This window comes from Podarcis gaigeae, assembly GCF_964106915.1.
Source record: "Podarcis gaigeae genome assembly, chromosome: Z".
Lineage (NCBI taxonomy): Eukaryota > Metazoa > Chordata > Lepidosauria > Squamata > Lacertidae > Podarcis > Podarcis gaigeae.
The window spans coordinates 48,277,334-48,290,619 of record NC_139691.1 but is presented as its reverse complement, the minus strand read 5'-3'; the positions used below and the strand labels follow the sequence as shown (position 1 = coordinate 48,290,619).

The following is a 13,286-nucleotide window of genomic DNA, read 5'->3' as shown; positions in this document are numbered from 1 at the left end:
AGCTTACTCTATGATGTTAACCCCTTCCAGCATTAATTAGACTGAAGCATGTTGTTATATGAGATGTTGGTTATACGAGACTGGTTATCCCACACAAAATGCTCTCATGCAACCCATGCACTCCAAGTGAAACCCATTTCCTGGATGATATCAACATTGTGTTTTGTGCCTGTGAACTCCATAGTGAATATTTTTATTAGAAAAGAAAACAGCCCAGTGTTTCAGCTTCTAAAAGTTGTTTTATTCAGCGCGCTGTTACAGCTTGTCACACCCAAATCATCAAAAGGAATCTGCCAAAGTGCTTTTCCAGGCAAAAGGGGGCAGAGGGAGAGAAACCAAGAACCTCAAATTCACTAGACCAGGGATGGGGAATTCTGTGACCCTCTAGATGTTGTTGGATTCCATCACCCATGACGGTCGGCCATGCTGGCTGGGGCAGAAGGCCATTGGATCTGGCAATATCTGGAAGCCCACAAGATTCCCTGCCCCCACACTACACAAACAACCAGGCACTCAGCTGTGAGGCATGCCTCTTACTGGAGGGAGGGTCACTCCAGAGGCAGCTGTGGCATGAGGGTGCTGGATCATGCCTTTGTGGGCACATCTGAGGAGTAAAGAGGGCCCCTATGAAGCTTGCTTGGAGATCTTCCTTACCACATGGCTCTCCGGCAAAAACACAACTGTACTAGCAGCCATACGGAATCCCACCTCAAAGCTGGATCAGACGGTAGGCTACATCAGGAGGAAGTCTGGGGCAGAGGGGCCTAGAGTGGGAGTCAGAGCTGCTCTTAGGGCTGCATGTCTGAAGCATGGGCAGAAATCTTTGAGTGTGAGGTTGCATGGGGCTTTGTGTTTTGGGATGGATGCCAAGCTGCCACCCAGACAGAGGCAGGCAACCAACCAACTGGGTTTACGGGCAAGCTCCTTTGCAAAGCCAGTCTGACTTCACCGAATGCAATGGCAGAGTGACCATTCGGCCTGTGTTCTGCTTCGCTGTGAAATGGCGTGTGTTCCTCAACCCAGAGAACCTTTCGTTCAACGTCAAGCTCGTCTAAGGAAGGAAAACATAAGAGTTAGTCTTGAATCCCCACACACATGTGCTGGGATATGTCAGCACACAGCACATTTAAAGCACATCTCCTCCCACCCACACACAACCAAAAAGTCCTGAGAACAATGATTGGTTAAGGGTGCTGGGAACTGTAGCACTGTGAAAGGAAAACTAAGGTTGTTGTTATTCTTTGGAGGGGGTGGAATGGTGAATACACAGCTCTGCTGAACACAGATAGATTTAGCTTTGGAGACAACACATGTATGACCACAATCTTCTTGTGAGTTCCTGGCGACCTTCAGCTTAAACACACCCTGCTCTTAAGTGAGAAAAATCCATCACACTCAAACATTCCTGCACGAAGCTGCCCATGGCAAGGTTATAACACAAAACCTAGAGATTCTGATGTGCAGGAATGGTTTCCTTGAGGGCATGTGTCATAGGGTACAAAACCCACCTTCTATATTTTGAAGCCCAGGAGTTAAGAGATGAGGAGTCCACCCAACCCCAGTTCAAGCTGGGGGTTGGACTGGAAGGGAGACAAGCTAATGTCCCCAGAATTGGGGGGAAGCTTGGCTAATTTCCAGGTTAAACTGAACTCTTTAGTACCGCCCCCCAGGGCACCATTATGTGGGTCCTCTGAAGCATGAGAAAGCTCAGAATGTAAGAACAGGGCTTTCCTCCCCACTCCTAAGTTCAGCAGGTGGCTAGAGGTGGCCACATGAACACCCCCTACCGCACCCCCAGCATAGGTTCAACTTTTAGCACAATTGAACTTTAACAAAAAGTCTTCAGCCAGATAGCATACAATGCTTTGGCAGCGGCAACTTATCATTTTCTTGATCACTTTCTTCATCAACTTATAATTTTCTTGATTACAAACAATTAAAAAGGCGGACAAACAATTAAAAAGGCGGACAATCTTGCAAAGGAGTGTTGCCATTTAAACTGCTGGTTTGACGTAGGAACCCGAAAAAAGACCTCCCTCTATCCTAAGGTAAAGGGTAAAGGGACCCCTGACCATTAGGTCCAGTCGTGACCGACTCTGGGGCTGCGGCGCTCATCTCGCTTTATTGGCCGAGGGAGCCGGTGTACAGCTTCCGGGTCATGTGGCCAGCATGACTAAGCCGCTTCTGGCGAACCAGAGCAGCACATGGAAATGCTGTTTACCTTCCCGCCGGAGCGGTACCTATTTATCTACTTGCACTTTGATGTGCTTTCGAACTGCTAGGTTGGCAGGAGCTGAGACCAAGCAACGGAAGCTCACCCCGTCGCAGGGATTAGAACCGCCAACCTTCTGATCGGCAAGTCCTAGGCTCAATGGTTTAACCCACAGCACCACCCGTGTTCCTCCCTCTATCCTGGTTACAAACAAGAGTTAAGATGTGAAAGCCTTGTTATCACCTCATTCCCTTCAATTAGCCAGCTTCTCTGGCAGATGACATCAGTTCCTTCCCGCTTCCAATATTCCTACTCCAAAAGCCTCCCAATATTCCTGCTCCTAACCTGGTTAGCCATAGCCCGGAAGTTGAATCTCAGGGGAACACCTTTGGGCTGGGAACGGCTCATCTTTTCTGGGCCTCTTCTCCCCCTCGGGAAGGGGTGCTTGGCTCCTGGCCTGTGAAATGCACGCAGAATATAAAGATGCCTTCTTTCCATGGAGCCAAGGAAGAAGGGTGGAATTTGTTAATCTCCCAAACCTTCCCAAGTAAGAGATGCTGGAGTTGCATCACCTACAACTTCCTCAGGGATCAAGCAGCTAAGAAAAATGAAACATCCCACCTGGGCACGGTTTCTGAGAGAGCAACAGCAGAAGTTCTGTACTTTGGGGGCAGAAAACCCACTCTCTGGAAGATGAGCATTTGCCCAGTGGATTCTGGCCAGTCCATGAGGGCTGCCAGCCCCTTCCCACTCCATCTCAGGCATGGAACACATTGGCTCTGCCACTCCTTGGCTCTGGTGCCACCTACTGTTGGCCTCTTTGCCTTCCACCCTACCAGTCCCAATGAGCACCATCCACCCCTGAATTGGTCCAGAGGTGCAGAGGCGTAGCTAGGTGATCTTGCACTCCTGGCAGAACCATCCAGATTGCGCCCTCTACCTACGGACAAGTTAGCTCTTCTTTCCTTCTCTCCTCCAGCCCCCCCCCCCCAATTCAATTCACTCTCTAGTAAAAACCTTTCCTTATGAGGCAATAATCAATATTTTTATTTATTTATCGACATATTTATGGACATATTTCTAGCTAATTTTGCCCCCCCCCCCGCCTATGCCCCTGGCTCTGAAAGGGGAGCTGGCTGCAAGTGTCACAGGCCTGGTGGGCCAGAAATCCAAAGCGAGGGCCAGCGTGGCACAGTTGTTGGAGTACTGTGCTAGGAACTGGGAGACCAGGGTACAAGCCCCCACTCAGCCAGGAAGCTTGCTGGGCTCACTCTCAGCCCAACCAACCTCACAGGGTTGTTGTATGACCATAAAATGTGTGTGCGTGGGGGAGGGGTGGACTCTGCATACCACCTTGAGCAGCTTGGGGGAAAGGAGGGAGATAAATGTGTGAAAGAAAGAAAGAAAGAAAGAAAGAAGGAAGGAAGGAAGGAAGGAAGGAAGGAAGGAAGGAAGGAAGGAAAGAAAGAAAGAAAGAAAGAAAGAAAGAAAGAAAAAAGAAAGAAAGAAAGAAAGAAAGAAAGAAAGAAAGAAAGAAAGAAAGAAAGAAAGAAAGAAAGGGTGATAGAGAATAGAGAATAGAGAATGGGCATTGTTTTCACTCAAGGCAACATAACATACATGCTTGCTTGACTTGCTTGGGGGTTAGACACAGAAACGGTCAGCACACCTCCAGGATTGGGTTCTGGCTGCCACCTAGAGAAAGAGAGACAGGGAGAGGAAGCAAAGAACCAGACTCCTAGCAGCAGCAGCAGCAGCAGCAGCAGCAGGACTGGAGTGAATGGAGCACAGACTGATGAAGACATGCCAGCGTTGGAGGAGGTTGAGAAGGCTCCAAAGGTCAGACACTCATCAAGATCCAACTGAGGTGCCCTCTACAATTCTCCTACAAAGTAAGGTCAGTGCAACCCTAGAACCTCCCACCTGGGGAAAAACAGAGCAGGTGCTCTGGTTATGCCAAGAAGGCATATTGCCAGTCCTTACTTTCTCTCCTCCACCACTGCTTTTTCTTCCTTCAGAAAAGGGGGGTTCTTTCCACAACTTACCTCCTCCTCTTTAAAGGCTTCCCCTCCACATTGGACTTTGTTTGCTGTAAGAAGGAAGAGAACAACAAGCATGACAGAAACCAAAACTACCAAAGCAAGGAGACTTAGTTCCACAGTATGGATCGAAGCTCTCCATAGACTGTAGCTTAAAGTGGATTCCTTGTTTATTTTGCAAAATCTTAGAACCTCTAAACAGATTCCAAAAAGAATAAAGTAATAAAATTATCAGTAAGAAACCACATTTGTTAAAAACTATTTAAGATCCTCTCCTCTGTCTTACTTGATTGTTGTAAGTATTACACAGAAAATGTTTGTAGAATACTGTGACTACTTACGGAAAACAAAATGCAATTTTAAATCCGGTCAGTCTTACAGTTGCCCCTTTAAGAATGGGTTGCAGGGCCAACTGAAGCCAGAGGGCAATGGCAACACATCCCTCACTGGATCACTGAGAGCCAATGTGGTGTAGAGGTGAGAGTGTCAGGATGGGACCCAGGAGACCAGCATCAGCCATGAAGCTGAGGGGGTGGCCAGGGTTGTTGTTGAGATTGAATGAGGAGGGGAAGGGATGGTGATAATGATAATGATAATACCACACCCACCTGGCTGGGTTTCCCCAGCCACTCTGGGTGGCTTCCAACAAATATTAAAAATACATTAAAATGTCACACATTAAAAACTTCCCTGAACAGGGCTGCCTTCAGATGTCTTCTAAAAGTCTGATATTTGTTTATTTCCTTGACATCTGGCGGGAGGGCGTTCCACAGGGCAGGTGCCACTACCGAGAAGGCCCTCTGTCTGGTTCCCTGTAACCTCACATCTCGCAGTGAGGGAACCGCCAGAAGGCCCTCGGCGCAGGACCTCAGTGTCCGGGCAGAACAATGGGGGTGGAGACGCTCCTTCAGGTATACTGGGCCAAAGCTGTTTAGAGCTTTAAAGGTCAGCACCAACACTTTGAATTGTGTTCGGAAACATAACGGGAGCCAATGTAGGTCTTTCAAGACCGGTGTTATGTGGTCTCGGCGGCCACTCCCAGTCACCAGTCTAGCTGCCACATTCTGGATTAGTTGTAGTTTCCAGGTCACCTTCAAAAGTAGCACCACATAGAGCACATTGCAGCAGTCCAAGCGGGAGATAACTAGAGCATGCACCACTCTGGCGAGACAGTCTGCAGGCAGGAAGGGTCTCAGCCTGCATACCAGATGGAGCTGATAAACAGCTGTCCTGGACACAGAATTGACCTGTGCCTCCATGGACAGCTGTGAGTCCAAAATGACTCCCAGGCTATGCACCTGGTATTTCAGGGCCACAGTTACCCCATTCAGAACCAGGGAGTCCTCCACACCTGCCCGCCCCCTGTCCCCCCAAAACAGTACTTCTGTCCTGTCAGGATTTAACCTCAGCACCCATCCATCCTCCAACTGCCTCCAGACACTCACACAGGACCTTCACCGCCTTCACCAGTTCTGATTTGAAAGAGAGGTAGAGCTGGGTATCATCCGAATATTGATGAACACCCAACCCAAACGCCCTGATGATATCTCCCAAAGGGTGCATCTAGATGTTGAAAAGCATGGGGGAGAGGACAGAACCCTGAGGCACCCCACAAGTGAGAGCCCAGGGATCTGAACACTCATCCCCCAACACCACTTTCTTGACAGGGCCCAGGAGAAAGGAGAGGAACCACCGTATAACAGTGCCCCCAGCTCCCAGCCCCTCTAGACAGTCCAGAAGGATGTTATGGTTGATGGTATCAAAAGCCACTGAGAGATCCAACAGAACTAGGAAACAGCTCTCACCTTTGTCCCTAGCCCGCCAGAGATCATCGCCCAGCACGACCAAGGCAATTTCAGTCCCATGGTGAGGCCTGAATCCCGACTGGAAGGGATCCAAATGGTCCACTTCTTCCAGGTGTGCCTGGAGTTGTTGAGCAACCACTCGCTCTATCACCTTGCCCAAGAATGGAAGATTTGAGACTGGGTGATAGTTGGCCATATTGGCCAGGTCTAGAGATGTTTTTTTAAGAAGCGGTTTAATGACCACCTCTTTCAGCAGGTCGGGGAAGGCTCCCTCACAGAAAGAAGCATTCACCACCCCGCGAAGCCCATCGCCCAGCCCTTCCCGGCTAACTTTTATAAGCCAGGATGGGCAAGGATCAAGGTTGGTTTCACTCATCCAAGCAGCCTGTCCATATCCTTGGAGGTAACAGATTGGAACTGATCCCATGCAACTTGACTAGACAGGACTCTAGCACTCTCCCGCCCCAGCCCTGCTCCTATGGTGGAATCTACCTCTTCCCATATTTGAGCTATGCAAAAGCATTGCAGGAGATCTTGGGGTCCACCAGGCCCTGGTGACAAAGGTGGTTCTGATAGATTGTGAAGCACCTGAAAGAGTCTCCTGCTGCTGTTTTCTGCAGATGCAATAGAGGCGGTGAAGAAGGTCCTCTTTGCCGTCACCGTTGCCACTTGGTAGACTTGACGTTGAGCTCTGACCCATGTCCAGTCCAATTCAGAATGAGTTTTCTGCCACTGGCACTCTAGCCGTCTCAGTGATTGTTTCCTCGTCCTCAGCTCTAGAGATAACCACAGGACTGTCCGGGCTCCATGCAATTGGAGAGGGCACTCAGAGCCAGAGAGTTGATAGCCCTGGTTAACTCCGCATTCCACCAGGGAATCCACCAGGGAATCAGCTGAAAAGCCATCAACATGGGATAAAACATCCCCTACCACTCTCTGAAAGCCAATTGGATCCATTAAGTGGCGGGGGGGACCATCCAAATCAGTCCCACCTCCCTGCAGAGGGGAAGGGTCGCAGAGAAGTCCAGTTGCACTAGGAAGTGATCTGACCATGGCACTTCTTTTGTTTCACTTTTACTTACTGTTCGATCACCCACGTCACTAGAGGTGAACACCAGGTCTAAGGCGTGTCCATGACTATGAGTTGGGGCAAACCATGGGACTCTCAAGAGTCTCCTCCAGCACCATAATTCAAAAGCATGATATAAAATACAATGAAGAACTCACCCTTCGGTTGAAGTTGAATCTGGATTGCCTCTGGAAGAAAGCTGGTCTTCGGTTTAGCTGGAAAGGCTGGTTACTGGGGGGAAATAAAAGGACCCTATATTAACACAAATTTCTGTGCACACTCAAGCCATAGATACTGTGGTAGATATGCCAGTCTCCAAGTGGTGAGACTCTGTGAGTGATTGTGCTTACGCAGGGCTCCGTTTCAGAGGTCAGAGTAGGCTGTGGTGTCTTTAGTAAGTATGGCTACATTTACAAAGCATAGGACAGAGGGCTCAGAGCACTCACACCCCAGCAGGTCTTTCTTCCCCATTGGGGTTCCAGGCAAATCACAGCCTTACAGTTCAGCTTCCAGCATCAGCCAAATTCCCACACAAAACTCTGGCTCCTGTTCTTCTACGTTACAAGGCGATGATGTTGTGTCCAAGTAGGTGGCAGGGTGATCTGGATCCTGACCCCCTCCCCAAACATATAAAAATATATTTGCTGAATTTGGAATCTCAGTTGAAAAATTGTCCAGACATTTGCCACTTGATTTTGCAAATGTTCAGATTCCCCAGGATTGGGAGGCGAAAACTGACACCGTGTCCTGCAAAGTGGCCTGCAGTCACACACACACACTTTTGTGGGAACAGGGAAGCATAGGAGCCAGCTCCTAGGGGTTGAGGTCCCTTTGGCTCCTCCAATAAAATATTTGAGGGGATCGCCCCCTCCCCCCAAAAGTTGATGGGCATTGCCATTCAACTGGTGTTCATGTGCTGCGTTTTGTGATCAATGGGGCAGAGTAGGGCTTACCTCCCCACTCCAATATTTTATTCAGATTTTGCCCCCCCCCAGCACAGAAGTCTACTCCTCCCAAAACCAAGCTTCCTTACCTTTGTGCGGTTGGTGGAGCAGCTCCTGCCCTTCGAAAGCAATTGACCCTTGTGGGATCCCTCTGCTGGGTACCGGGTGTTGTGCCATCCCTGCTCCCAACCAAGGTAGCATCTTCCTGCTGCACCTACAAATTAGCACAGTTTGCCTCAGGATTGGCTTCTTGAACATAAAGCATCATGGGCAGGGGAACAGCTGTCGAAGCCCAGCCTTCCTCATCCTGGAGTCTGCCAAATGTTGTCGACTACAACTCCCATCCATCCTGTGCTGTCTGGGTTTATAGGAGCTGCCGTCCAAAACTCCTGGAGGGTATCAGTTGGCAAAGATTGCCATAGTCCTACCTGTTGAGCTGAGCTGGGCCGATTTAGGGGGCTCATGCCTTTTGGCCCAAGGGCTGCTCTCCTCCTGGGACTGGTCACCCCATTCCAGAAAGGCTTCCTGTAATTCTGCTGCTTTTGAAACTCTCCTCTGAACCTGCTGGGTCCTAAAGAGACACACCATGCAGAACGTGATTCCTCGTCAATCCTCAGGTGTCAACAATTTATCATTAAAAACAATGTTTCTCTGCTATTTGCCACATCTGACTCTCCCCTGCCCCTTCCTCCAAAGGGGGATGAGTATGTGAGATTACCTGCACTTTTGCTATTGCATTATTAATAATAATATATCACTCTTCATCAAAAGATCTCAGGGCTGTTCACAAGGTAAAAGCACAAATAGTTAAAATAAAAACAAGAAAACAATAGCACCTCCCCCCACAAACACATTTAAAAGGCTGTAGAATATAAATCAGCCAGAGGCCTGGTTGAAGTTGGATCCTGGTCCAACTGCACTGGCTACCATCTAGTTTCTATTCCCAATTCAAATGCTGGTTTTTAATCTATAAAGCCTTAAATAGCTCAGGACTGCAATAACTCAGGGACCGCCTCTCTCCATATGAACCTATCCAGACCTTGCAATCATCATCTGAGACCCTTCCTTGTGTGCCTCCTCCATGAGAGGTCCGGAGGGTGGCAACTTGAGAATGAGCTTTTTCTGCAGTGGATCCCCACTTGTGGAATGCTTTCCCCAGGGAGGTCAAGCTGGCACCTTTATTATGCACCTTTAGGTACCAGACAAAAATGTTCCTCTTCAACCAGACCTTTGGCTGATTGACATCTGATGCCCTTTTAAAATATGTTATGGAAGGGAGGGGGGTTATTGGGTTGTCTTTGTTTTTGTGAACCTCCCTGAGATCTGCGGGTACAGGGCAGTATACAAACTTTAATAATGATGATGATGATGATGTTTAGGATCAGAGTTTTCCGTTTCCTAGATGGCTTGTCCCAGGTTGACAAGCCCCATCTGTCTATCTCCAACATGAAAAGCCTATCTCAATTCAGGAGCATCCCTCCTCTGCAGATCCTTGTTCTCCCACAACACTACTGATCCCTACCTTGATAGATTATTTTCCCACTTTATCAAAGGCCCATTAACCATGAAAGGAGGAGATTCTTTGTTGTGCTGTATTCCTAGTTCTGTGCTCCAGTTTGAAAGAGCTGTGTTCAAGTCATACTGGGAGCCAGTTCATGCTATAAATCACTTAAACGTTTTGTCTCTTTTTATGTTCATTATTTTCATTTTAATATTCATTCATTCATTATTTAATATTCATTTTAATGTTCAATTTATGTATCCTCCTCTGGTCACCCCTAGCTAAAGGTACTTGCATGAAGCTGAAGGAGGGGTTGATATCTCAGGATGCCAACCGTTACAAAAAGCCCTACCAACTTATTTCCTGAATTTTGCCAACTCCCAAACCTTCTCTTCCTGTTATTGCTTCTCACACATACCTTGCAGGTTCCTTGGTACCCAGCCCCAGAATCGACGTCTTCTGTTGCTATAGGCTGGATTCCAGTTCTTGAGCGGTTGCTTCCATCTGTTTTCCTTTGCATTTGTCTGCCCTTTCTTGTTGCGCTTTATGATATCATCTAAATTAGGGAAACCAACACACACAGAATACGTCAAGGAAATCTTCTCTTTTGTTTCATGTTGGCCTCCCAGCATTTTAACACAAGAGGATGGAAAGCTAACCCTCAGTATGTGGGGCAAGCAGAGTGTGGCATAGAATACTGCTCTAAGGGATCCCAAGTATTCTAAGTATTCCAAAACAGAATTCCAAAACAGAGGGTAGTTTCCAGTTGCCCTTAATAACTTGGGACCAGTTTATCTGCAATATGTGCCCAGTTGACCTCTTTGACCTGCAGAACTGGCACCATTACAGGTGCCACATAATACCAATTCTGCATTTGTAAGAAATGCATATTTTTGTGTTGCAGCCTCTACAGTTTGGAACTCCCTGCCTGCTCATATCAAGCAGGCGCCTTCACTATACTCTTCAGCACCTGCTAAAAATATTTTTGTTTAGACAACCTAATCCAAATATGTAACGTGTTGGCATATGTTTTAATCTTGATTTAACTTAGGGTTGATTTTCTTTTAATTCGTTCCAATTTTAGTATATGTGCTGCCAAAGCGAGCACGATTTTCTTTTAATTCAACTAGGGAAAATGTATTGCATTAAATGAGGCAAGGATAGCAGAGTGAGCAACAAACTGAGCAGGCATGGCAATTTCTGAGCTGTATTAATAGCATTGTCTAACCAATATAGAAGCGATCAGGATGGCTTTACTCTGAACGCAAGGGCTCCTTACCTGGAGAACTGAGTTGATTTGCATAATCATAGAAGCATAGGAAGAAGCTGCCTTGTACTGAGCCAGACCACTGATTCTTTTAGCTTAGTATTGTCAACACTGACGGGAACTCTCACTCCAGGGTAAAGGCAGAATTTCCTAGCCCTACCTGGAGATGCCATCAGAGATTGATACCTGGGATCTTCTGCATGCAAAGCAGCTACTCTGCCATTGAGCCAAGCATGATCCTTGAAGTGAATAATTACCACCATTCAAGAAAGTTTGAAAGTATTCAGAAGAGACCCCCTCCCCCAAAGCAAGTCCTTCAAGGGGAAAAAATGAAGGAAGCTGTATATCCTTCAGTTTGGGGTGTGGGGATGAGAGGAAGTCAGGAATTGGTTTTCAGTAATAGCATCAAACATAAACTCCCAATATTCAACGTCAGAGAGGGAATCATTAAATACTGGGTGCTGGTTATTAAGTTAAGTCTGATTAAATAACAGTGGATGCCCAAATGCCAACCCTGAATAACAGAGAGCACATTTCCAGCATTCCTATTTTCAGAGAGGGCTTTAGGGAGGCAAATTAGCCAGGCAAGCCAAGAGAGAGTGGAGAGATTTTCCTCTTTCTTGCATTGTAATTCTGTTGGACGGCATATTTCCAGATCACTGACTGAATAAATGAGTGTGATGTTTGTGTGCACAAACAGATCTTGTGCCAAGGAAATGATGATTTGCATTGCCCGTCAATGCCATAAATAGACCAGGCATCACATCAAGCTTCTATTTTTGGAGAGGGCCAGTTTATCATGTCCGTGCTGGACTGTGGGGTTTTGAGCTTGGAAAAACTGCTGTGGGGTATGGTGAGGTGAACCAAAATGTAGCTGTGATTTGAACCTAACAGGCTGCATCTAGATATACCCAGAGTAAACACACTGAAATTAATTAGAATGGCTAAGTAAGGGCCATTAATTTCAATTGGTCTACTCTGAGTAAGACTTAGCTACAGACAACCAGTCCACACTGAGCCATCTGCTTTTCCATAGGCTGTCCATGGTGAAAGGAGAGGGATTTACTGAGAAACGGGAAAAGGAGAGGAAGTTGCAGGTGGGGGGGGTGTCAAGCAGAAGATGGGGGAAAAGACCCCACTTGGGTTCAACTAAGCCAATTGGCCTGTGGAATCAGGAATGGCATAGGTATAGACCCCGTGGGGACCCAACTTTGGGCACCTAAGAAGGCTGCAAGGAATTTGCAAACTTTGCCAAACCTTCCCTGGCCGGACATTTTCTGCGCCTCAGAGAGGTTCATAGCCAGCCTCTCCCGCCCCATATACGGAAGGTATATAGTGCATATTTTTGGGGAGGAGGGGCGGTTCTCACCTGGAACCAGCCCCCTCCACCCCAACTTTGAGAAGTGCACCCAGAGTGGATCTGGTTCCGCGGGGATAAAGCCTATGCGGCTCCGGAGCAAGTCCATGGGGTGGGGTGGGTCCCCGAGACGCTAGGACACACCCAACCAACACCCGACGAGTGTGGAGAGCAGCACCTACCCAGAGACAGATCTATCTCCTCAGCAGCCACCGCCGGCTCCGATCCTGCCCCAGCACCGGCGGCTTCGAGCATCTGCCCGGCGCCCGGCGCTGCCATGGCCTCTGAGGAAAGAGAGGGGTGGCGGCGGCCGGCCGGAGGAAAGCCCTCCGAGCTCCCGCCCCCTGGCCAGCTGTCCCATTCCCATTCCCCGGCGCCGCCACCAGAGTCGCCCCCGCCCGCCCGCTGCGGAGGCCGGCCCCGGCCTGTGGCGCGGCTTGGGAGGCGGGCGGGGTCCACCTGCAGACCCGTTCTTCTCCATGGCCTCTGCACCGCTCTCAAATCCCAAAACAGCCTGGATCAAGCCGAAGGCAGCGCCGTGTGTAGTCCAGCATGTTGTTCTCATAGTGGCCGAGCAGGTGCTCTGATGGGGAGGACCCGATCCCGGGAGCAGCGCTCTCTTCGCCTGAGGGTTCCAGCAACTCGCATTCAGGAAGGTTACTGTCTCAGACAGTGGAGGTAGAGCACAGCAACCCTTATCTTTCTGCACCCCAAAGCGAGTGTTTCAAGAGGATAGGAAGCCTTTGCTGGAACAGGCAGGCAAGTAACCCATCTAGCCATGTACCAGATGCCTGTAGGCATAGGAGTCAATTCCAAGAGTCCGAGGACCCTTCGCCATCCCCACCCTCATAAAATATTTGGTGGGCATTGCTATTCAGATGGTGTGTGTACACCGCAACACGTTATCAATGATTCAGGACAGGGATTATCTGCCCCCCCCATATTTTATTCAAGTTGGCACCCCTGCCTGCAGGAAACTTTCAAGCAGGCTCAACCAGTATTCACAAACATTACTGCTTCTGACCAGTGGCTAGTAACCAGAGGCAGCCCTTCCCATTTTGCCACCTGAGGCAAAATTGGAATTGCCACCAC

General features: G+C 48.5%; 1 protein-coding gene across 1 annotated transcript; it reads right to left on the bottom strand.

Annotated features, from left to right (window-relative positions):
- Positions 1–219: 219 nt before the first annotated feature.
- LOC310836987 (UAP56-interacting factor-like) lies at positions 220–12,769 on the bottom strand. The gene is made up of 9 exons (XM_083723066.1): positions 12,377–12,769; positions 9,989–10,126; positions 8,498–8,640; positions 8,159–8,283; positions 7,284–7,356; positions 4,258–4,301; positions 3,833–3,907; positions 2,558–2,669; positions 220–1,051 (listed from the first exon to the last, which is right to left on the bottom strand). Exons 1-9 carry the CDS (start codon positions 12,471–12,473, stop codon positions 911–913), a joined length of 948 nt encoding a protein of 315 aa, XP_083579192.1. The 5' UTR covers positions 12,474–12,769; the 3' UTR covers positions 220–910.
- Positions 12,770–13,286: the final 517 nt, after the last annotated feature.

What these genes read in the sequence shown, in the direction of transcription:
- LOC310836987 (XM_083723066.1), bottom strand. Translation starts at nt 12,473, where the DNA reads ATGGCAGCGCCGGGCGCCGGGCAGATGCTCGAAGCCGCCGGTGCTGGG. An exon ending in GATTCAACTTCAACCGAAGG is followed by an intron (nt 4,302 to 7,283) that starts GTGAGTTCTTCA and finishes TCCTTCTTACAG; the next exon opens with CAAACAAAGTCCAATGTGGA. An exon ending in AAGCCTTTAAAGAGGAGGAG is followed by an intron (nt 3,908 to 4,257) that starts GTAAGTTGTGGA and finishes CTCTTTCTCTAG; the next exon opens with GTGGCAGCCAGAACCCAATC.